Here is a 25,718-nt window from a genome sequence, read left to right as displayed (position 1 = left end):
TTAGTGTGACAAAAATTAGACGTTTGGGCCACTAAAACAATTATAATAAATAATAATTTTTTTTTAAAAAAAAGAATGGCACCTTAAGAGATTAAAGAGTCATGCAAACGAACATTCGACCGGATTCAGAATGGAAGAATAATACATTCATAAAGCAGATATTCAAATCTGGGTGGATGAGCCTCAGTCTTGCTATACATCTCTTTAGTAACAAACATTATTTTGTATGCTGTAACCACACATAAATCTTTTGTTTCCTGGATATCAAACAAATCAAATATTTACATAACTTTTCTCTCAAAATAGGTCTGTGCTTTTAATAAAAAAAAGGAATAATTTAAAATTCAAGTTCATACATAGACATTCTAAAAAGCTTTTTTTCCTTTGAACCAAATAATGTAGAAATTGCTCATGTGCTGAAGACATACTGCAGTTTGTTGAGAGTTCAGTACTGTGTTATTAGTGTAATGAAGGTCTCTGCATTTCGCAGTGTTCATACATTGAAGAATTTGAGGCACTGAGGCCATGACAAGGCTACAGGGAATCCAGCACTGTCCATACTCAGAAGGACACTTATAGAAATACTGTCCCGATTGACCTCCTCATGTGCTACCCTGTGCTCTCCCTCTCCTCATGCCACTCTTTTATGCTCCATCATACAAGGAAGAAATGTGTGCAAGGATAACTGGGCATAAATATTGAAATGCTTTAGGGGACTGGGGATTTTCCCCATGTCTGTGGCACTGTGTTAACTGTGTGAACATCAGTCACGTCACTGAAGCAAAGACAAATGCTGTGCATATGATAAGATGCCCCACATTCATTCACTGTGTTTTAGTACTGTGGGGATTAAACAAAGAGTCACAGAAACCTTTTCTTTTTTTAGATTTGATAAGCCTGTATTTGGTATTAACGAAACGCATACCCGACGCTTCATTTGAGCTTATTTACACGCTTGTCAAATGCACAAAACTTTCAATGATGTAAGTGATCCCTTCAGTATTTCTCAATGGTCGCACCTTGTGCAGACACGTGGGAATGTCAGCGTCAAAACAGTTGATTATTAGAGATTATTCTACAAAAACAAGGCTTTAATCTGATAACAACAAAAGCAATATTGGGATGATTTATAATTTTATCACATTTGTCTATTTTGAAATACTGTCAGATGCAATCAATGAAGTGAATGAAGAAAAAAAACAAAACACATCTGTATATAAAATCAAAGTGTCAAATTGAGACCCCAAAATCTTTCATCCTGTTCAATCCCGATATTTGTTTCCAATCCTTAAGAGTACAATGGCTTTAGAAAATGGCTTATGGTCACTCAGTTCCCCAGACACTGAGCAGAATACTCTCTGCCAAGCACGGTACACCCAACTGATGATTCACACATTTGTGAAACACTGTTAGAGGTCAGTTAGTGAAAACAGTTGTCTAGTATTCTCAGTAAGGCTGTGCACAACCACCACCATTATCGTTCAGTATGTGACAGATAAGCAGAGTGAGCTTAGACCTACTGTCTAGGCTGGCTACACACAGCTGATACACTCGACATTCATTTAACAAAGAGGCCTTTATCGAAGCCTGGTGGAGATGTGGGGCTTAACATTTCATGGTGTGACTGACACCACATTTAGGTTGGTATAAACATTTCTCAATATGTACAGGTCAGAGCAAAATTAGTGTCCACACTGGCATTTTTTGAAATGATTGTAAACAATAATAAAAAAAAAAACATACTGTAGTGATTTCTCTGAGGTACTTAAGAGATTCTTCTCATTTCGTCCCCCAAAAAGCTGTCAACAGAACCAGAAACATATAAAAAAGGAATATAACCGACCTGTGGAGTAGTTAGAGGTGACAGTTGTGTGTCACAGTGGCTACCTCTGTACTACGTCACTAATCTCTTTAATACAGCTGTGCAGGTTGTCCAGTACAGTGTTGGGCCCCACGCTGCTCAGCCCTCCACCTCCTGAGGATGATGCCCTCAGTTCCTGCAGGCTGAGCTCCAGCTTCCCCACTGCCTCTCGGAAGGCAAATTTGTTCCTCATCTGAGGGATGCAGTCCACGTAACTTGAGCAGTAGTCTAGCAGCTGGTGGCCAGCGTCCAGCACCTGGCTGCTGGCGGGGCTTTCGGAGCTGGCGTGGAGGGCGCTGCTCAGGCCCTCAGCACATTCCAGCAGGGCCTCACGACTAACCCGCTCCAGGGGCACCCTCTCGGCTTGCTGCCTGGTCCGTCGAAGTGCCACTTTTGAACCGGCAGATGTTGCTGTGTATGAGGAAGAGGCAGTGGTGGTGGCCCCGTTGGCCATTTTGGTAGGAGTCGTGTTGGTGGTGGTGGAGCAAGATGAGGAAAATGAGGACAAAGATGCAGGAGGCACTTGTGGCGGTGGCACTGACGGTCTGCCCGTCGTTGCTCCTCCTGACGTTCGCGCTGACCTGTGACCTTTCGACGTGTCTCCGTTTACTTCCACAGGTGCTCCTCCCACCTGCTCCTCCCCGTCGCCGCTGTAGGAGTGTTGTAGGCTGCGCAGAGTGGGAGGGGGAGGAGGAGCACACTTGGGTTTTACAAGTCGCGGCCTGTCCCGGTCTGCTTGGTGCTCAGACAGCAGTTTAAAGCGGTTCCCCTGAGAGTCCAGACCAACCAGGTGCACATCGGCCGGGCTGTGCTTCAGTGTGGGGGAGATCAGGACTGGAACTTTGTGGTTGTGAGTTGGTGCCCCTGCTGTAGCTGATGGAGCACTCAGACCCGAAGTCTTAGAGGGGGATGGCCAACTCTGCTGCCTGTCCAGTCCTCCCCCACACTCCTCTCGACCCTCCCTGACCCGAGACAGAGTGTCCGAGTCCCCCACTTCCCCTCCAACCCCTGGTGCCCTCACCCCTACAGCAGTGCTTCGGGGTAGTAGCTTGGCTTTGGGCCTTTCCCTGATCTGTGCAGTCCCCTCATCCATCCTCCTCAGCAGAGTTTCTGAGGGCCGTGCAGCCCCATTCTCTGGCTGGGAGGTGGTGGAGGCAGTCCTCTCGAGAGGGGGCTTTGCACTACGGTTCCTGGGTAAAGTCAGAGCCATGCGTTCCAGGTCTGGCAGCCCAGCAGACATAGAGGAGGTAGAATTGGACCTAGGGAAGGGCTTAGGCCCTCCAGCTATACTTCCACCATCCTCTGAGGAGGCTGTCTTTCCTGTCCGTAGCCCCAGGGTCTTTTTGATTAGTCTAGGTGTGAAAAAACCAGCCAACCCACCCCAACTGCTGCCGCTCGTCACCTGTGAACCAAGGCCCCCGCCAGAAGGTTTCTGTCCAAAAGCAGCCCCACAGCAGCGTGATTGACCCTGGGTGGGTTCCCCATGGGAGTGAGAGGGAGAGGCAGAGAAACCCCCCAGACTGTCTGACTGGGGTAAGGGAGGAGGAGCGCTGAAATCAGCGGTAGGCTCATATTTCTTGTGAGGTTGTGTTTCCATCTCCCGAAAAGAACTGCTCCTTTTTGGTGGTGTTGGGAGGTTCTGTTGAAGCTGAGAGGATGGTGAGGAGGAAGAAGAGGAAGATTTCTTCCTTATAAAGGAGCTAAAGAAGCCAGTCTTGCGGTCTCGTGTAAATGTGCCCATATCCTGTGCATCCTCTAAAAGGCTGCCAGCAGTTTTATCTCGTGGCTGCTGTTTTCTGGGCAGAGCCGGGGAGCTTCCTGAACGACCATCCCCGCCAAATAAAGAAGCCCAGCCTAGAAAGAGAAGAGAGAGCTGGATTAAAACGATGACACAAAGCTGGGCTGAACTCAGTGGGAGCACACCTATCTTTGTTAAAAGGTTACTCATATCTTGAAAAAAACAGGTTATGGAGAACACAGCTCTCACGTCTTTTAGTCTCTCAGTATGGCTGCCTATACTTTAACATCACTCATCGTATCAGACAGCTGTGTGACTCTGTGGTAAGATGGACTATCCCCTCTCTCTCTTAAAGCTGTTCTGTCCTCCTTGAAGACTCATAAGTAAGGAAAATGCATTTTAGAATATGAGATGGAAAGTTTTGAGGCCGTGCGAGTCATGAGCATGCATACAGCAAATCAATGATTTACAAGTTGCCCTTGTAAAGGACATGATGATGATGAATACCCTTATCGGATGTGCTGATAACACACGCTAAACAGAAACTGCCCTACCCTGTTGTTTGAAGGACTGTTGAGTAATGCTGGAAAATTTATTTTCAAGCCATAAATATATATCACATTTGTTCTGGCCTTTAAATCAATACAGAACGGTGCACAATTTTCTCTCTCTGGGCAATGAATGAGGACTTAAATACAAATCCTAATCCATTATAACAACAACTGTTATGTGAAGAGATTCAGGGCACTAATAATTCATCTACCCCCGCAACACACACACACACACACACACACAACATTTTCTTAATGTCATGGTTCTCTCATGAAATGTACACTTTTTAAAATATCAATACAACACAGACATGACCGTAAAGTAAATGATGCTGACTGTGCTTTCGACATTTGTGGGTTCATAATTATCAAATGTACTTGGTGAAGTTTTGAATTTTGCTTTGTGCTTTATGACACTGATTAGCTTTTACTGGATTTAAATCTTCATGAAAGTTAATATTCACTTTATGGGTAAGTAGTTAGAAGAAAATCTCAACAAAATGGTCACACTGGCAGAAACAAAGATAAACCGTCTTCTGTACACATCAGGTTAACATCCAAATGAAACACAATTTTATTTTCAAATAAAAACAAACAAATAAATAAGCAATAACTTAGACAAGACGAGACAAACAACAGACAATAGTATGGAAATTTAATAATAGGGTTAGTAAATATGAATTCATGATGTGTTACCAGTGTTTTGTACAGCAATGCGACAGACAGAATAAGAGCAACATCTTCATATCAGTGATAAAATGTTGTTTTGTGTACTGGGATAAGGAACTGCCGGTTAAACTAGTAAGGACAGGATAAATTAAGTATTCAATTAACACAACAGATGCTGACTCAGTCCACTACGATCATATGTTCCTCGCAATGATGGAAAACTTAATACTGAATGTAGAGACAGTAGCACACAAAAGTATTATTTTAGTTTTTGTGGAATGCGTCTTTATTTTGCATCTGTATTATATATTTATTGTTCTCTTTTGTTTTACTTTTAACTTTATCATCTTTATTCGGTGTTGGATGACTCGGACATGAGCACAAAGGTTTCATGGCTGCATATATAATACTGTGAACCTTAGATGTCAAATTAGAAATCTGAAGTGCTGACACAGTGGTAATTATATGCCAATGCAGAGGGACTCCTGTCAGGCTGTGCATGCAGAAGTGACTCGAGACAGCAATGGATGATTGACCAGATACCAGCCAGATGCCAGTACCAGTGGTCAGTTGGGAAGAAAAATGACAGCCCTCTTTTTCAGGCGGCGTGCTTGGCGGCGCTGAAGTTGGTTCTGTGAGTCGGTGTCCTCTGGCATACCTGCAGAATCATAATGTGGTGCGTCTGACTGGATGGTAGTGATGCAGGCATGTCGGGTTGTACCTGAGTGACCGTGCGTGCCGTGGTCAGATCGTCCGTCGAGTCCACCCTCAATGTTTTCCTTGTTTTCTGTGTGCTTGTGGAGTGTGCGAGATTTGGAAGGCAACAAGGGCATGTCGTGACTGAAAGAGTGCAGTGGTCCGCACTGACCAGAGGAGGCCGTCTTACACAGCTCCTCTGCTACCTCTGCAATAAACAACAAAGACAAAAAAAATAAATAAATAAATAAAAAAATAATTACATTCCTTCTCTTACTGCCCATATCTTACACACTTTGCTGCTACGATGACACGGTTTCTCAAAAGGAATGAATAAAGCTTCGTCTGATATATGACTTCATGGCCATCTCTCACAGAAACTTAACCGAACAGCTAAAACTAAACTAAACAAAAGTCGGCTGTCTAAAGGAGGTCCAGTAGTTTGCCTGTTCATTTTGATGTTCATCTCATCTAAGTGCAACATTATTTTTTTTAGAAGACTTGACGAAAGCAGGTTTTGAGCTTCATGTTACTGCACCTTCAGAGATGCTTGAATCATGGAACATTGTTTCGAAGGCTTGATGGATCTCTGCAAACGAAGGCCGGTCCAATGGACTCCACTGCCAGCCTGGTAGGGACAGACAAAAAATGTTACCATGAGATAATATTGTATTTGGGGACAATATAAAACATGACCATGCAATATATATATATATTCTAATAACAAGTAAGAATTTTAACAAGTTCTTACAGTAAATTCTGGTCTGACAGAAATCTAGGAAATATTAAACGTTTTGACATCCACGCTGTCAACCTCTGTTTAAGTCTTCCCAATGGAAGCTACTACTCACATGCTCTCATGAGTTCGTAGACTTTGGGTGGGCATCCTTCGGGCTGTTCCATGCGGTAACCCTTCTCCAGGAGGTCATACACCTGAGACAGATCAATGCCAGGGTATGGAGACATGCCATAGGTGGCAATTTCCCATAGCAGCACCCCAAAGGCTGTAAGCAAGACCAAACGTTAGCACATTGGAAATTTCAGAAAGAAAAACCCTTACTGAGTATGACTGCACATGTATTACTCACCCCAGACATCAGACTTGATGGAGAAGGTGTTGTACGCAAGGCTCTCCGGTGCAGTCCATTTGATGGGGAACTTGGCCCCAGCGTGGGCAGTGTAGGTGTCACCAGTCATCAACCTGCTCAGGCCAAAGTCTGCAACTTTTACAACATGATTCTCCCCTACCAGGCAATTTCTTGCTGCAAGATCCCTGAAAAGAGGAAACAAAACGAGCAGAGGAGAGGGAGAGGGAGGTGGAGAAAGGTGGGTGGGAAAAAGATTAAAATTGGACTACTTTGATATATGAGCTCAACAACTGCACAAACAAACAAAACTATGCTGTCCTTTTACCTGTGTATGAAGTTCTTCTTTTCCAGGTATTCCATGGCAGAGGAGATCTGTGTGGCCATATACAGCAGCACCACAGCGTTCACCTCCTCTTTGTCACAATCTCTCAAGTAATCCAGCAGGTTACCATGTGGCATGTACTCTGTCACAATGTAAAACGGAGGCTCCAGCGTACATACACCTGCAGGAGAAGCAGCAGCAGCAGTCAGAGAGGGGACAGCAACAACCACTACAGTCAGCACGTTTTGAAATAAATATTGTATGCATACATAAAATGAAAGCAAAGGTCCATCAACAAAATATAATCACTGGTGTTACTAAACACTAACCTAATAACTGAACGAGGTTTGGGTGTTTAACTTCTTTCATAACTGCAGCTTCTTTCAGGAACTCTTCGACTTCCATGGTGTCCTCCTGTCATTACAGAAAACAGAAAAAAGCATTAAAAGATAAGTACAAGGAATTTTATCAGTGGGTTGGACAGACAAAGCGGTTGGAAACAAGTCAGAGTAACAGCGGGAAACAAGTAAGCGACATCTAAAGTGATTACATGTAATACCAAATTCCACCTGCAGATGGTGATCTATAACCACTGTCTATGCCCATGTTCCTTCAAGTACAGATTCAAAGGTGCTGAAACACTGACAATCCAAAAGCAGGATGTTTTTACAGCTTTCTACAATATAGCTAAGTCAGATTAAATAGTGACAAAAGGGCCTCCTTACCTTGAGTGTTTTTACAGCCACTGTGAGGTTGTACTTCTTCCACACTCCCACGTACACCTCCCCATACTGGCCACCTCCCAGCTTGTGCTTCATGGTGATGTCTGTGCGCTCCATTTCCCACTTGTCATGGATGGGTGACACACCATACACTGTGGGCTTGTTACATTTGGGTGCTGGGTAGTGCAAGGTGGTGACCAGGCCATCGGCTACAGTGGAGTGGTGGTGGACCAGCTCAGCCAGAGTGGCAAAACGACTCTCAGACGTCACATACACCTGGGTGGGGAGCATGGACAAAGTAACAGAGGACAGGATGAGGAGAGGAACTGACTTATTGAATTCTGCCAAAGGACAGTAATCAATGTCACCGGACTGGGCTCTCTGCTATACTAAACTCTACCTTTCCATCAGAGGCTGTGTTGATCCGGTAGTGGTAAACTCTCCCTTCATAGCGGAGAGAAATGGACAGCTGCCCGGGGCTGCTTTCACTTTCTCGGACCAGGAAACTACCATTGATGAGGGAAGAGAGCAGGTACTCGGCGGCGCTGCGTGACACAGGCCCATGGTACCAGCTGTGCTTCTCCAGACTGTTCACTGGCGTAATGTAGTTGGAGGGCACCCAACCCTGGCCATTCTTTGAGCGCACTTCACTCCATTCTCCATTCTGGTTGTAGCCCAGGACGCGTAGCTTCTCACCTGGACACATTTCAACAAACACCTCAAATTAAAATCTGATGCTCAGCATTCTCTCAATATGGGTTTAAGAGAATGTGTGTATGTTTTACCAATTATATGACGCAGATTACAGGATTTCATTCAGTTTCTTTCAAATTCCTCAAAGAGATGAATGATAGAATGAATTTTTTTCCATGAGGTGACAGGGTTGGTCTGAATGAACAGCAGCTCACAAACAGGAGAGAGGAGTCATGTATCCTACGTGCCTCTCCTGTTGAAACTACATCAAAAGCTACAGAACAATGATAGGGTTGGGTGAACTGCCTATCTGTCATAGAGGGCTAGGCAAAACCAGGCATGCAGTGACTTGGTCCGTTGTCTCGGTCTGCCTCTGACGCAAGTGCGCGAGGCATGAGGGAGCAGAGCGACTGATGTGCTGGAGACTGGAGGAGGGAGGAAGTCATCGCTACAACAAACAACACTGAATAAAGCAGTGGTCAGTCTTGCCAGCCTGATGGATGATTGAAGAAAGAGACAAGGGGGAGATGAAAGAAAAGGAGGCAGAGACACTTAGACAGCCTGTTAAGGGAGGCAGAAGTATCAGTCTGCCTTCCTCTGCTCTTCCACCACACATTCTCTATGCTGCCTTTTCTTTCTGCCTGCATGAGTCTTTGTCTCGTCCCCACAGTCAGTAAGTTTTACACACAAAATATCCCTTAACCCCAGCAGCTCTGATGACTACACTGTGTGTTCGTGGGTGTTCAAACACAAGGGGCTGCATTTGTGTGGACGTGTTGCTCCATATATGGGCGAGACAATTGCATTTGATCCAGGTGAGCTAACAGATTAATGTCTTTACAGGCTTATCAGATGCCAGAACACTGCATAGCAGTTGAAAATACTCACAGAAAAGATTTCACAAGTCTGGCAAGCTATCACTCTGGCAACTACTTGATCTTTCTTAGAGGTAGAGGTAAACGGTAAAAATAAAAATAACAAAGCTAGCCCCGGAAATGGTGGATGTATTCGATTGATCACAGCAACACTATGCTGACTGACATTGCAACACTGAGCCAGGCTTTAATGTTCACACAGGGATGGGGCTGATCTGAATGAGACTTTAGGCAATCAGGATCTGTGCAACCTTTAACTGCACTAAGTCTAGTCTGTAAGGCAACCAAGACCCCACTCTCATATAAACATTAAAAAGAGCTACATGTCTTAAGAAACTTTATATACTAGCGATCACAGAACTATATTAAACAGGGCCAGTTATCCAGATGCAGTGTCTGTAAGTTCTGTGGAAGTGGAAACACTGACTGCCTCCCTGCCTCGCACTAGGAGCCTGAAGCTGCACTCTGGTCTGGTCTAGCCTGGTGTGGCCTGGCATGAAGAAGAGCTTAGCTTTAGACAGGGAGCCTTGCTGAGTCCCTCGCTGTGATCAAGCTGTGCCCACAGCGCTCATCCACCTGTTATTATTACAGTTGAACAGATTCCATATTAGCAAAGCATTAGAGGCATGCTGGGGTGTTTTCATGTGACAGAACAAAGAGCAGCACGGATAGGAAAAGTGCAGTGGAGCCTGGGAGTACACACATGCCTGCATGCATGTGGGCAGGAATCTCAGATTCACTCCATGAGTCAGGGTCTAAACATCATTTCCATCCCAGGCATCTGCCATGGAAGTCCTAAAACGATGGATAATTAACACACACTGCCACGTTTAATGCTTTAGATTGGGTTGGGGATACAAGCCTGGCTGTCCTTGGATGATATTAAGTGGATATTTTAAGCTCACTACACACAGGAGAGCTGGTTTGCTGCTTAACTGTTATTGGCTGAGAGAGAGGAGGTTTTACCGAAAGACAGTTTGTGCAATGGAGAGAGCAGTGAGAAATAAGAAAGCAGTGAAAAGATTAAGTAATAATATAAACATCAATGGTATTTTAGTCACGCCGTCTGCACAAGTTTCAGATAACATTTGCTTGTTATAAGCTGTAATTTCACATTTCAACCTCTGAACTGGTGGATAACAGTATAAAAACATTTGGCTGACAGGTGGTGTAAAGGAATTCGAGAGTAAAGTGAAGATTGAATGAAGGATGTAGGGTGTGTGTGAGGGCGGGTGACAAAGAAATACCTACTGATGTCACAACAGGGTGAAATCACTGCAATAGTTTTCAAGCTCTATTGACACACCACATTCCTCTGGGATAACTACACTTTTACTCATAAAACATTCTTTCTACTTATCGCTGACCTGCCAGTCACCAGCATGGCCTTAAGGTCTTTACTCGTGACTCTTTGCTATATGAAAGAATATCACTCTGTTATGTTACAACAAACAACAGCAGTGTTGCTTAGGAAGGTGTGGTTCAGAACGGGATAACATCATGTAGCTAAGTAACAAGCTTCTGTGATGATGCATGGAACAAGTGTACTGAAGGAAAAGTCGTTGAGTTTAAGCTCATAACATTATGAAATTTTTTTGGGAAGTCATGAGGAAGTTGATAAACAAACAACACAAACATAATCCGGTTTCCAATGAATTCACTCTGAGTTGGTGCAAAAATAAACCAATAAATAAATAAAATCCAAGGGTTATTGTTTACCTTTAGTGATGCTAAGCGTGTTGTCTCCGCTAGCGACAAAGTCATAAAGTGCAACGAAGAGGTTAGGGTCGCTCTCGGCCGCCCCCAGCAGGTTCTCCTTGGAGCTCCAGCGCACCGCCTCCGTCAGTGCTGCCGAGTCCAGGCCGAAAGGCCGGTGCAGAGCTTCTGGAGGAAGATGAAGGGCAAGGGACAGGAAGGGAGAGAGAGGATAATCTATGAGATCAGAAAACAAAATGTGACTGAGAGTGCAACCTCGCTTGCACAGGTGAACGGTGAAAGAAAACAAAAATTATAGCCAGTATACAGACAAATTAGAACAAATCAAAATCCATTATAGCTGTTTTGTGACTGATAATCACCATCAGCACAAACTGATCTCACAAAGCTCTCCATTTCCAATGCTGTCTCGGAGCTAAAAAGTACTTTAGTAGCAGGGTATCGGAGTGGTAAAATCGATGTCCTCTAACCAAATTTTACAGATTAAATTCTCCATAATCCCAAGGGTCCATTTAGCAGTTGCTCTACCTCTTTGCCCAGGTGCTTTCCCCTGCCTGAGCCCAGTGTGGAGATGACGGCCGCTCAGAGCCGCCCACTCTTCCTCAAAACTGCTACTTGCCTGCAGGCACCTCAAAAGCATTACTTTATCTAGTACACTCTCTGAAGATCACTGTTATCACTGGCTACACACAGAGGCCTGCTGTGTCTAGCCCAGACCAGGTAAGCTCTGAGGTGGGAGTGTTTTTTGTATGGGTGTTTATAAGGAGCACAAGAGGGAGGAGCTTACAGCACTGGGGCAGGAAGCAGTGATTACCATAGCTACATGACATACACCCACAGACGCACAATGATGAACTAGTACATGTGTATCTAACACATACTACACTCAACAGCTGCCGCCAAAGTCACAGCATGTCTGGACAGCTGCTGAGCGAGTGGGAGAGGAGAAGAGAGTGGTAAAATAGAGGTAGGGCGAAGGGAGAACAAGCACTCCAGTACAAGTGAGTTTAAAACGGCACATAACATGGTTTTTCCTGCTTTAAAACAAGGTGAAAGTGGTGGAAGGAGGTGGAGGTTAATCCATGATTAACCTAGTAGCCAGAATTTGTTCACAGAATAACTTTAAACAAAAGCAATATTCTTAGTGCTTGCACAAGACTTAATGTACAGTCTGGAGGAAGCAGCAGCTGTAATCTTACAACTCTATCGCTAGAAGAAATGACAGACTTGGGAGTTAAAATATTTTCACTTGCTTGAAAAGGTACACATAATTTAGCGCAGTCCAAAACACCAGCCTTGCAAATTCATTTAACTTCATGGTTGTTTTGGGAGCTGTAGTCTATGGCATAATTATACAGGGAAAGCAATACAAACCCCCAAATAACAACAAGACCTTAAACAGAGGTGATCTGGTTGTATTATTTTGGCTCTATGACTAGTACACTGACCACACACATTTTTTTTTTTATTTTACTCAAAATGCAACTAAATATTCATGCTGAAATCTAAAATTAAGAACAACATACAGCACTTACAAGGGCATCTAAAGCTTAACTTCTGGTTTTCACCATCTCCAGTCACTGCAATCTACCATCTTAACAATGATGTTGATAAACAGATTGTTCCTCCTGTAGCAGTTGCACTGTATTCTGTTCACTGTCAGACCTGACAAATTACTCTGTCTTGTAAGTAATATAAAGTCTGCATTTCTAAGAACTAATTAGCAATCCTGTCTTAAAGTCTTTTCACTTTGAACCACCAAATTCTCTGGCTGCGATTTAGGTTAGCAGTGAAAGACTAAACGTAACAGTCTTAACATAGCTGTCAGTATTGCCAGCAATTTCAGATGCGGATACTGTGTCCTCGGTGCAGTAACAGAGCAGCCATCCAAACAAACAAATTCAAGAATAATGCTGTGCTACCAAGCTAAAAGAAAACTGGTGTAAAAGCAGGATTGATATATACAGGGCTGATAACTGTCACAAAAGCAGCAGAGTGTGAAAACTGGACTTTACAGTCAGGGAATGTGTGAACAATCACATACAGCTCAGAAGACAACATTTCCTTCAGATCTGGGTTTTAAATTTGAAGACTAAGAACAAATTGATAAATGTTAGAGGGAAGACAGCTCTGATCATAATGAGAACGTCAGCAACAATTGCTCGAATTGGTCCATGCAAACTCAAAGCACTGAGAGAAAACTGTGTGTCTGCAGTACTATACTACTATACTATACTGCTGTAATCTTGCAATTAGCAAAACTCCATCACATTATAAAGCACTTCCTATTGTTAAACTTGACCACGTGCCAGACACATGCCATGCATGCGGTTGAGAGCAGAGACATTTAAACAGAGTTAATTTCATATCAACAACAACACTCTCTTTCTCCTTTGTCATACAATTTAACTCCTCTAGTTTGTCCACAATGCTTTCACATCTACACACAAGGACTGCTCACCTTTTTTCTGGACCAGCATGCACTGCAGTGCAGCGCTGGCCGTGACCTGGCTCAGCCACAGTTCCCAGTACATGTTTTGCCCTGGTGTGGTCAGCTATCCAAAGAAACACTGTGGTTTTCTCAATCCACTGTGCTGACTCTGAACAGTTGTTTTAAAACCTCAGTGTGTCTACGTAGACTCAGACAATGGAGACTGAAAAGCACAAGTGTTCACTCTCCTGGCAAAGAAAAAAAAATGACTAAGGAGCACGAGCTACATCTCCTCATCACCGTGGCTGTACAAATGCTGTACGCAAAGCCATCGAAGAGAGACCCCCCTGACAAAGTATGTACCCACGCTATCCTTGAATCAAACCACCTAAACGTCTGAAGTTGCTGTAGGGACTAGCAGGCTCCTGCCGGGAACTCCCTCCTAGCTTTGATGTGGCCTAAGGGAGTCAAGATTTCCGAGGTCCATCTGGAGAGCACAGACATCCCTGACTGATGTTCTCTGCGGTTTAATGCACTGTAAGCGGTGGCAGAACGTGGCAGAGAGAGGGAGCAAGGAAGGCATGTGGTAAGGAGGGGGGCATGTATATACAGAGGCTGGGGAGGTAGGACAGTGTGTATGGTATGGAGGAAAGTTGAGCTGAATGTGACGTGTATGTGTGTTTGTGTGGTGTGGGAGTGTGTGAGGCCTAGACCTGCGCTGTGGCCAACAGCAGATGGCTGGTCTTGTTCCCCTTGACCCACACTTTTGTTCTCTGTGTGTGTGTGTCAATGTGCATGAGTGCAACTGCTGTACCCAGGCTGAGCCAACTGTCAGAGCTGCTCCTCTTACACAGTTACATATCACATCGCTCTTCCCAGGAATGTTTTTAATGAAATACACATAGAAGGCCATCCACATTTGTCTTAGGTCTTTATTTGAGGGATCTCAATTCCAGTTACCCCATACAAAGAGTAACACACAAAGAGAAACTTAATCACTTACTCAAGTATTCCAAGGCCCAAATCAAATAACCTAATTACATGAAATTGTTTTTATAGCATAGTTTCGTTAAGTTGATCATATTTCTTAAATCGCTTCTAAATCCTTCTTATGCCAGAAAAAAAAAGCAAGCAACCTCATGTGCTGAATCATTTGATTGAGGGAGCAGTTGGTCTGCATGGGGCATGTCGTGTGTCCGTCCGGGTGCCTCAGTGTGTGTGTGTGTGATGTGAAGTGTGGCACATGTGCATTCTGAAGAAAACTACAGCTTTGTGTTGAGCAGAGCAGAGAAGGTATTTGCAAGTCTGAGGGGCACACCAAGCTTGCACCCCCCTAAGACAGCTGGGACAGAGGTGACCCTGGCCCAAAGACGCACACACGTACATGCACGCGCGCGCACACACACACAGTAGACATGGAAACACACATCAATGTTGAGATGAATCTCCTTGACTGTCCCACAACCCTGCTGCCTCCCCTGCAGCTGTTTCTATCAGAGTTTGTGCTTTAACTTCACCAGCCCAACACCAAAGTATTAAGCAACACAATAACATCACCTACACACCCTAATCAAGAACAATACAGGCCATATCTGAAGCCCATAACCAGCAAGGTAAGGGTGTATTTTTAGCTGATGGAGAACAAAACATAGCAGTATGACATCCAGAAATAACTCTGCAGAGCAGCACATAGTGATGACGGTGTGGCGATAGACAGCCAACTGCCTGCAAAAAAAAAAAAAATCTTAAACAATGGCACAGATGACATCCACATACACAAAACATTACATAAGCCCTATGGGAGAATGAGATCAGATCCGGTGGCAGACTCATAAGACAGGAAAGGTGAAGATTATTGGAGAGTCATAAGTATCTGAAAAAAGAACTGAAGCCTGAGAGACTGGTTTACAGAGATCTACTGTATGCTGTAATCAAGTGCAAGGAATCAGTAGTCTTCCGATATCCACTGAGGATTGCTCTGTGCCACACTGGTGAATCATGTTGCAAAAGATTTTTTTTCTTTACCACCGGAGATTTGAGGGAACATTTTAAGATGTGATTGCCAGAAATGACCAAGTTAGGGAAAGGCATGGACTCAAGTCAAGTCAGGTTTACAGCCACAAATCTCTGACTGTTTTACAATCTGACACCCTGTAACTTTTCCACACCCTCAAATCAGAAGAGGAAACATTCCACAAAAATCCGTCTTCCAGTGCTGATGCATGTAGTGAGTTGACAGTAGCGAAATCTTGATGTAGAGAAACAAAAAGACCATATGAGAGCCACAGCAATCAGTTGATCAAAAGAAAATCAGTAACTATTTGGGCAGCTAAGATTATGATTCCAGGTTCTCAAATTTTCTCTATTTTATATCTTTGTTAACAGAAAATGTCTGGTTTTTAAAATCTTTGCAAACAAAACTAGACATCAAAAGATGCCATCTCATGTTGTAGACCATTGTGATGGGCATTTCACTATTAATTAATTAAAATGTAATCGACAGATTAATCAGTTATGAAAGTAATCATAATCACATCACTATACTGTATTCAGCCAGGAAATTAAATATTTATGCTACAAACTAGGGGATACAACCAAGTCAAATACAGAGTTTGTGAACTGAGGAGAACAAAAGGAGCTCACATGGTAGACAATGCAGTCCATGCACAAAGACCGAGTCCGTACTACAGTTGCCTGGGTTTCATCCCAGCCCCGACCCTTTGCTGCATGTCATCCCTTTTCTCTCAACACTCTTTCCCCTCTCTCTTTAGCCGTCTCTAAACAATAAAGGCAAAATTTCATGTCCAAAAAATAAAATGAAATAAAATAAAAACAACTAAGGAATGCAACAAAGATTAAAAGTGGGCTGAGGTACCTGTCAACCAAATAAATACAACAACACGCAACACTTTTCTTTTGATAGCACTCCTGCCATGAAAAGGTTCAAAACTACCACCAGCAATCCAATGTATGTTGGAAAAAGTTTTCGCTGAAGGATCACATAATTATTTTTGTTAACTGAGAGATATTTTATAGATTAAAACCTTGATTCTTGAGTTGGGACACTGTGTAAAACTGCATATCATTTTCAGTCTATATTCAATTGAATACAGCACAAACACAAGATAATCAATGCTCAAACTGATAAACTATTTTGAAAAGCGACACCTTTTCTCAATGAGCATAACATTTTCAAACTAGTTGGGACAGAAGACATTTCACTGGTAACAGATGACAGTACCATGACTGGTTATCAAGGAATATCCTCAAAAGGCTCAGTTGTTGGGGTGAGGTTAACCACTTTGTGAAAAAACTGTATGAGGAAATCTTCACGCACAATTGCAAGAACGTTAGGGATTTGACCATCTACAATCCATAATGTCATCAAAATACGGTAGTTAGAGAATCCATTGAAATCATGTACGGGGCAAGGTTGAAAATCATCACTGAATAACCCTGACCTTTGATCCCTCAGGCGGCAGTGCATTAAAGTCTGACACCACCATATCAAAGACATTACTATGTGAGCTTGAGAACACTATAGAAAACCATTGTCGGTAAACACAGTTCGTCGCTGCATCTAAATGCAGTTCAGACTTCACCATGCAAAGCAAAAGTCAGGCATCAACAGCATCGACAAACACCACAGACCCGAGTTCATCTGAGATGCACTGACGCAAAGTGGAAAAGTGCACTGTGGTCTTACAGGTCCACGTTTCAAACTGTTTTTGGAAATCATGGATGTTGTGCTGAAGAGGAAAAGGGCCATCCGGATAGTTACCAGCAACATACTTTTCAGAGATGTCCCTGCTTATTTCAGCGAGACAATGCCAAGCCACATTCTGCATGTGTTGCAACAACGTGGCTTCGTAGTAAAATACAGCAGATACCAGACAGGCCTGCTTGCAGGTCAGACCTGTCTACCATTGAAAATATGTGCCACATTATAAAGCACACAATTAGACAACAGAAACCTCAGACTGTTGAGCAAATCAAGTCAGGTCAGAGATAATCATGCAAAAAAGGAAAATAATTCCACTTTTAAAACATTATCAATTTGTGTCCTCACTTCCCAATGGCTTACTCAGTGCTTATTAAGTCCAACTTCTTAGGAATGTGTTGCAGGCACCAAAGTCAGAATGAGTGAATATTTACCAAAAGCAATAAGGTTAATGAATTTCAACATGAATTATCTTGTCTTTGCACTGAATTCAAATGAACATCTGTCAAAAAGGATTTGAAAGTCATTACATTCTGTTTTGAATTATGTTTTACACAGTGTCACAATTTTTTTTGTTATCAGGGATGTAAATACTGGTGGATTTGTCAATCAAGCTTAATCAACACTGGGAAACAACTAGTAGTTGAACCATGTGCAAGTTAATCTGTTTGTTTCTAACATTTCACAAAAAGGATTTAGGAGCAATCCATTTTCCATCGAGAATCCGTGGCTGAAGAGGAGAGAGGAGAGTCAGTTGTTCTTCATTAGGCCTGGACAAATGACAATAGCCCCATTAATGTGTATGTGGACTGGCTCACTGCTTCTGCTTGGTCATATCAGTCTGGAACAACTGATGAGTTAATCAGCAGTGGCACTAGTTCAACATTATATAATCACATTCATGTATACACTTGTCTTGAGGCCACAGATCACACACGCTTCCCTCAATCAGACTCCCACCTTTAACGCATTCTGATGTTGCAAACTTCTCTGAGTAAGTAATTACACACTCACATACAGGACGCTGCCGGCAACGCCTGGGAACATTCTCCATTCAGTTCTGTCTGTATGACCATCATGTCTGCTGTGTACATGGAAATTACAGCAATTAGGGAGTGGACAAACACCAGTTTGGGCCTAAGGGCCATAGATCATCCTGGAATGGAGAAGAACAGAGCCCTAACCCTGCCCTGCCCCTCTCAGGGTTTGTTATGGGTTAATAATGGGCTCTAAGTGCTTCCCTTTAGGTGTGCTGGTAACAAAGCTAAGTGCTCCTTTATGTGACAGCACAGAGGATGAGTGGCACATGATGACTTGAAACAAACTCCTCATTAACATGAGTGGTCTGCTTCACACACCGGGCAAATACAGCTTGACAAGCTTAGGACAATTATATAATTCAATAGACTAATTATATTTTGATACATGTACAATACAGAGTTAATCTGAAGTCAGTGTGGTTCTCTGACATGTTTATGCAGAATAAAGGGTGTTTGTGCTTACAAAATGTAATCCCATCCTTGTGATGTAAGATTCAATAAAGCAAATCACATATCTGAACTGTTAACAAATAGTTCTACTTTAGTCTTGCTCAATCCCCAAGCCAAGAAAGTGTGTTTTGTGTCCAGCAAAAGTCATAAATTCATACAAAAGTACACTGAATGGAAATTTTAAGTTGACATGACTGCGGTGGACGTCAGAGAACTGTCCTCACTGCAGATCTGCCTGCTCTTGTTAAATCAAAATCAAAACAATAAATCATGCAATGTCTGTGCAGGATGTAAAATGACTGACTGACGATTAATTTACGTTGCAGATTCTTCACAGGTAAAGGGGTGTGTTCACCGCAGCAGATCCTTGTTGCTTCCTGCTTGCCAATCCTGTCTTTGCAGTAAGGGTTTACAGAAGAATTCAAGGGCTAATCTTGACGTCTGAACAGCTAATCTGTGTGTGGTGTGGTTAAGCTGTGCTAGGATGTCTGCTTAAGCTGCTTTACGATGACTAAGTTTAAAGAACTGGCAGTAGCCCAACAGATTTTACTTCCACTGTGATAGCTGAAATGCCTCTTGCTGCCAAACCCGCCCAATGGAGCATCCGTATTCAATGTACACCGATCAGCCACAACACAAAAACCACTGACGGGAGGTGTGTAACATTAATCATCTGTTTACAATGCAATGTTCTTTAACATTGCAGACCAAATATGCCTCACCCCTGACAACGGCTCTCAACGTGAGCAGCAGTCTCCCCCCAACCGGACAGCTCAATCAACAGCTCGGGAAAGTCTCGAGGATCACAAGGGGCTGCACACTCTCCAGATCCCAACCTGATAAAGAATCTGCTAAAAGGCCCTATGTTCTGATGCCAGTGACCATAAAATACCCCCAGAGGTACTGCGTCCCTCACAAAACATTAAGCAGGTAGTATTAATGTTGTGACCAATCAGTGTAGGTGCCATCCCATTCCTCACTTAAATGATCATGCAGAACATGACTGTGGAACACCAGCAGGGGAAAAGTTACTAATCATTTGAAGCAATTTATCCAAGGCTTGAAAGTAACAGGAAATCCTTCCAACAAATCATTAAAACTCATGTTTAAAAAAAACAACAACAACTTTTTAGTGGTCTCCTCTCAGAAAAACATGCATCACACAGGATACTTGAGGACAGCAGTGCCACAGGGCACCCAGATTAAGGTTTTCTGACTGACTGGTCAGCTGGTGGGTGATTACACTGAAGGAGTGGGACGTACTGAATAATCCTCCGAAAGAGCTGTACCACATTACAACTTCACTAAAGAGGACAGACAGAAAGAGAGACAGTGTGATTGAGAATGTGTATATGCATGAGCATGCATGTGTGGGTGTTTACAGTAAGTGTGTGCACATTTCCATCCAAGTCTCCAGTCTGCAACCCAGAAGATAAGCAGCAATGATAATGCCAGCAACAGAGGACTGATCCTGGAAGCGAATCAGTACTTAACAGGCTTGGCACAGGGACTGCCCCTCTTTTCCTACCCCATATCTAATTTTTTCCCCGCTACACCATAGCAGCTCAAGAGCGAAAAATGCAATTTAACCAGGAGCTACTAAGAAACAATTTGGCTAGACCACTCCACATAGTTTAAAACATTTGGTGTTTTAGAGCTGACAGATGCAAGGGATGGTTTCACCATCTGCACAGCAAATCACAATGAGTGATTTGCTGTCTGATTAATCCTCATTCCTTAATGATATAAGCCTTGCAGAAAGCCAAGGCCAAGGAATAAAACCTAGGACTGTGGTTTTGGGAACTACAGAAAATTGACTGGTACCAGATGCAAAGACTCAAGGCTGCAACTGGGAGTTTGAGTCCAAAAGTACACAGTCACAAATCACAAAACTTAGCTCTGTTAAACTGCTGAAATCCAGTAATTAAAAATCCAGTATGTATTTGATTCATTTCTTAAATAATGATTACACTTAGATAAATCTCTGAACTGTGAGACGTGCGTTCCAGACAGGCAAAGTTGGTCAAATGCAGGAATTAATAGCAGAGGCTCAGGCTGGGGGACAGAGAGGCTTGGCAGTCAGCTGTACTACAGAACAGACAAGCTTTGGATGAGAATGAAGTCTCAGAGAGATGTGAATTATTTAACAACCATTACAAAGTGCACAATGGTACATGCAGTCTTCAGACATAAATCGTGTCTAGATTGTGTTAAAATGATGTGCACAGAAACACTCTATGCTTCTAACAAGTCTTCCATCTAATCACGCACCCAACTGAAACAATCAGTCAGACTCATCCATTGTGCCCTAATTTCTGGCCAGTTACACCCAGAGGAGGTGTGGCCATAGCTCCTCCTAGTGGTTAATGGCAGTCACTAGGACTGACTAGGTCATTTTTTAAAAATCAACAAATCATCTTTACTTGAGGATATTATCTGTTAAATCCTGTTAAAATCTCACAAATACCCGCTGAAGCATCTGAAACTGCTGCCCCGATATTGCAGGGGCTGCTGAGTGACTTATCCTTGCTGTTGGGGTTTTAGCACATATATTCTACAGAAAAGTGGATTTGTCTCTAATCTAATTTCACTCATGATGCAAATCAGCTTAGGTTGTTGGATCCTGGATGCAGCCATCTCTCGTCTCCTCTGGGCAGCATTAACAGTGCTGCACTTTAGGTATGGCTGGCTCCACATTCACTATCAGCACTGCAGCCAAAAAAGTATTCAAATCCACTCCTCTGCCCCAATTTCTATGATCTGTTTAGAGTAAAAATAGAATAGCCCATCGTTTTGTTAATTTTGTAAAAAGAACCTTCAGATGTATCACTACTGTTTTCCTTTACTCACACTGACCCACTCAGATTGTTATTATTATTATTCTTTCACAAAAATCGAAAAACAATCAACAATAGAGTAATATTTCCATGGCTTTGTTAACAAGGACAATTTTTCAGCAGATTCACACCACTCTGACAGTTCAAACGGACTCTTCCCACTGCAGTGTGTGCATCAGTTGAATCCCCTGCAGAGATGGAGATCTCTGAATTCCTGACAAGATTGATGGGATGGAACCATCAATAGGCTGCAACCCTGATTCACCAATACTGCCCTTCAACCAATACTCATAGAGGTTGCTGTCTCCCTTTGTATCAGCACAGCAGCGGTCTGCTCTCTGTCTGTCCTTGTTGAGCTCAGTGTTTTCTAGCTGTCTAGAGGTGTAAACACTGGCTTGACAGGAGACAGGGATACTCAATTAGTGATGAGCTAAGGAGGATTGCTGTACACCTGAACGGAGGATGGGAGCTGACTCACCTTTTCTAAAGTTAGGCAAAAGACAAAGACAGCACAAAGTTGGAAACTACAAATGTTGAAAAATTCACTATTATTGAGAGACATGGAGGGAAAGGGGAGGTAGAGGCCACTGGGCCAGGCATTTAACAGCCAATTTATACCAATGGCCTCCAACCTCTTATTTGTCCCACTAAAATGACTGTGTGGCTTCAGGCATACTGACAGAAACTCAAGTGGAAGCACATGCACATATGATACCCACTGAGACTCACTGGAAAGACAGACAGCGACACACAGGCATGACTTCAACATAGAAAAACGCATTATTCATAGAGTGGCACCTTTCAATTACATACCAGGAAGGCATCACTTAGCCTCAAAAGTATCCTAGTCGATATAAAGTGGTAACGAAACTGGATTAACAAAACAACTTCAACATGCTGATCTTGAGGAAAGTCTCAGAAAGCATACTGCCTGTGAAAACGCAAACATTATTAGACACTGGTTTTTACTATGCAGGTGTTCTTGTACCTCCTTTTTTTGCTGCGGTACTTCTATTTCCCCAAATGGGATGAATTAAGTTTATTTTAACTTCTTCTCAAGAATACCTGGAGAGGAAGAGCCATCATGTTGTCAAATCAACATAAATCAAATCTAACCACTTCAGACAACACCATTTCTTAACAAATTAATCAAACAGCAGAATATTGGTTGATTGTTTTTTGCTATGCTTACGTGTTATGATAATAGGCTTATACATCATAGTCAGCAGGATGCAAAAATAACATGATTGTGTTATGCCTTCTGGTCACAACAAATTAGCAACTGCAACTTGTAAACTTGGGCTTATAAGTTGTAAATAACTATGATTTTTTGACATTTTTCAAACTAAATGATGAAGTACAAAGACAAATAAGTGACTTATGAAACGATGAAAATATATCTTTGAACACTGACTTCCAAAGAATTAAAATAGCCTCCTCCAAAAGTAAGCCACAAAGACATGTACAATAAAGCTACATCATTATCACATTAATAGACCACCAGAAAAAAGCACTCTGATAGTCAGTGAAAGACTGAGTGCACAGACCCAAGCTTCCTCACTTAAGAGTCTTTGTTCTATTATTGTGAGCTTTGAGGAGAAGCAGTCTCTCTACAGAGTGGCTATGTGACTGCATCCTGGCTGCTATAAAAAGGACACTCCTGCCCCGACATCGGAGAGAACAGCACAGTGCCGACACTGAGTGGTGCTGCACTTAGTAGGCCTGCCTGTCTGTGTATGTACTTCAAGTTGGGGAGGGTTACTTTTGACATGTGCCAGCCAGGAATTGAAAATGTGTTCCATTCCCAAAAGCTTGCACCTTCTTTTGGCCTTGCTCACTGCAGTGGCATGAGTGAGTTCTGTCTGGGACATCAGCAGAAGTGAGGAAAATTATGCCTGTAGTTTATGCAGCTATCTATGCAGCACATGTGAAGTGATCATCCACTGGAGGACACATACGAGTGAGAAAGAAAGCCAACGGTGACATACATAAAGCATCCCACAAAGTTTACAACCAAATTTTAGAATCAAGTTGAACATGTTGGAAGCACACAGAGAAACAAGAAGGGGTAAATCATGTCTGGGTGCTTTCTTGATTGCGATGTAAAACATATTGGGGTATTAAGAAAACCATGTATAAATAAAATGAATTATAGTAATATGGATCGTGATAAAAGGCACACCACTGAGTAGACATCCTGTCATTCCCGTCACTTAAAAGTCCAGATCAGTCCACGAGACCCTGCCCGTGGGGATAAGGCTAAGAGGACTCACAGAGTCGAATGACAGCATCAGTGCCTTGCAATTGCTCAGAGGCAGGAACATGGATGATGGGAAGTGCTGCTACACCTCTATTTTATGGCCATCTTTTTATCCATGACTGCTTACTCGCATTATTCCAGTAATACTTGCGTTACCTAATGAATTCCCTGAACATGCCAGAGGACAGACGTCAGGGTATTAAAATATAATCACTTAAGGGCAGCTTTAAACTTTGATGTTTGCATGACTGTAATATTATAGGGACAGGTGACTTAAATAATTCACACAGATTTCCCACCGGATCTAACTGTGCAGTCAGTTTGCTGAGAGTGTTGTAACGGTAGACATAATCAGACAGAGGATGCAAGTGAGCATGTGAAAAACCACTAGGCATTGTAATGTGAGCCTGTGGTGGCGGCTATAGTGAGTTAATGGGGCGGAATTGCTACTCAACCTCCGGAGGCAAGAATCACTGTTTACCAAACCAAGTATTACAGAGAGAAGTCTTTGAGGAAGAAAAAAACTCTAGCTAGCCACTTCCTAACACTTCCTCTTTTCATAAACATTGTCTCTCCTTTGATGACCATTAGGTCACGTGCAAGCCCATACATATGCTCCAACATACTGCTGTATCAGTGTCAGATCTGAGCATTAGTTATCCGTCTGCTGAATAAACGGCCCCTGTCTGTGTATTCAGACAACATACAAATTAACACACGTACACAGTAAAATGGATGAGACATGGACAGCTTGGGTTGGTTGGCATGGCTATTTCCGCTAACGCGTCGTTGTCAAACTAGCATGGACTCAGCTAGCGAACGCTTATCACCAGGAAACAAATATCAAAGTAAAAACGGACTCCTTCATCGCCACCCACACCTCTTTGATAAACATGTCTCTCTCGTTACCTGAATGCTGCGTGAAAATATTGATCCCTGGGTCCGGCACGGTGACTGCAGCAGCCCTGCCTGGCGGTGTCCCGGTGCTACTGCCGGGTTCTCGGGGTCTCCTCCCGGCGCCGCTCCCCCGGTTCCCCTTTCCTTGGTGCGGTTGGGACGCGTGGGGCTGTGGTGGCTGCAGTCCGGTCGATGTGCCCTCACCGACGCGGCCTACCTGCTGTCCCATCCCGGTAGCTTGGCGTAAGGACGTTTGGGACGAAGCGAGCTAACCCCCTGCGCACCTCTGGTTCACATTGCCCCAACCTGGAGCGGCCTGGCCCGAATAGTCTTCCTCAATCCCCTCCCCGCTGTTCTTCACCGAGCTAACGTTAACTAGCCTGTATTAGCTCGTCTGGCTAGCCTGATAGCTAACGTTAGCAGCTATCGGTGAAACCCACCCACCCTGCCTTTAACAATAAAATCGCAACCTCGGCGTGTGACAGCGATTGTCCCTATTCCGGTGATTCTGATGGTATCCGAGCAGATATTGACGGTACCTAATGAAGGAGATTCGGTCAAATCTGGAGCTTTTCAGAATCGTTTAGTCGTTGTCCGGCCGCTGCGCGCCCCCTCTGACGCCGCCATCTTTACCGCAGAATAGACGATGTGTTGCACAAGGCGGGGGGTTCGCCGCGATCCCCTGTCACTGCGATCCTCCACCTCTACAGCACCAACGCTAACCGGGTCCGAACAATTCCCGAGCATCGGTTCCAGCGGGCGGGGGAGGGGGCTGATGTGGGTCTTCTGGTCCCTGAGTCCTTGAGAGACATGCAGAAAAAAAAAACAAATCTCAACCACCACTATCACTATTGTTTGGTGATAGAAAATAATCAGTGCACAAGCAGATTATTTCACTGGACTATTCGACCAAAATTAAAATGATATAGTCAATATTGGTCTATGACAATTTCAATAATACAAAACCATAGATATGTATAAAAGTCCTTCTTAAAAAGTAAACCAAGACTACACATGCATTTTTGTTTTACTGAAATTTATATCAGTACTTAACTAACATATTCTATCTGATTATGTGCAAATCATCTCCAAATAAAGACTACTTCACTACTATTTAATTGGCACATTGACCTTTATGTCTAATACATTCA

The 25,718-nt window shown here is 43.2% G+C and overlaps 1 protein-coding gene across 5 annotated transcripts; it reads right to left on the bottom strand.

Moving 5' to 3' along the window:
- Positions 1 to 68: 68 nt before the first annotated feature.
- Positions 69 to 25,325, bottom strand: abl2 (c-abl oncogene 2, non-receptor tyrosine kinase). 5 transcript variants are annotated; one of them, XM_046392468.1, is made up of 11 exons: positions 24,580 to 25,325; positions 10,935 to 11,096; positions 8,048 to 8,343; positions 7,651 to 7,923; positions 7,255 to 7,339; positions 6,929 to 7,106; positions 6,604 to 6,788; positions 6,367 to 6,519; positions 6,054 to 6,143; positions 5,541 to 5,723; positions 69 to 3,715 (listed from the first exon to the last, which is right to left on the bottom strand). In XM_046392468.1, the coding sequence occupies exons 1-11, from the start codon at positions 24,794 to 24,796 to the stop codon at positions 1,884 to 1,886; spliced, it is 3,654 nt and encodes a 1,217-aa protein (XP_046248424.1). In that variant the 5' UTR covers positions 24,797 to 25,325; the 3' UTR covers positions 69 to 1,883. The 5 variants fall into 5 exon arrangements, with proteins under 5 accessions (XP_046248424.1, XP_046248422.1, XP_046248426.1 ...); XM_046392466.1 differs by having other exon boundaries at positions 10,935 to 11,099; positions 24,580 to 25,324; XM_046392470.1 differs by lacking the exon at positions 24,580 to 25,325 and adding an exon at positions 11,460 to 11,841.
- Positions 25,326 to 25,718: the final 393 nt, after the last annotated feature.

Source organism: Scatophagus argus, chromosome 6 (assembly GCF_020382885.2).
Source record: "Scatophagus argus isolate fScaArg1 chromosome 6, fScaArg1.pri, whole genome shotgun sequence".
Taxonomy (NCBI): Eukaryota; Metazoa; Chordata; class Actinopteri; family Scatophagidae; genus Scatophagus; species Scatophagus argus.
Note: the sequence above shows the minus strand (reverse complement) of the source record. Positions and strands in the feature narration are given on the sequence as shown.

Excerpts from the sequence above, each read along its gene's own strand:
- abl2 (XM_046392466.1), bottom strand. The coding sequence starts at position 24,796 with ATGGGACAGCAGGTAGGCCGCGTCGGTGAGGGCACATCGACCGGACTG. Across the intron at positions 5,724-6,053 it reads TGATTCAAGCATCTCTGAAG|AGGTAGCAGAGGAGCTGTGT; the intron begins GTGCAGTAACAT and ends TGTTTATTGCAG. Across the intron at positions 3,716-5,540 it reads CGGCACGCACGGTCACTCAG|GCTGGGCTTCTTTATTTGGC; the intron begins GTACAACCCGAC and ends TTCTCTTTCTAG.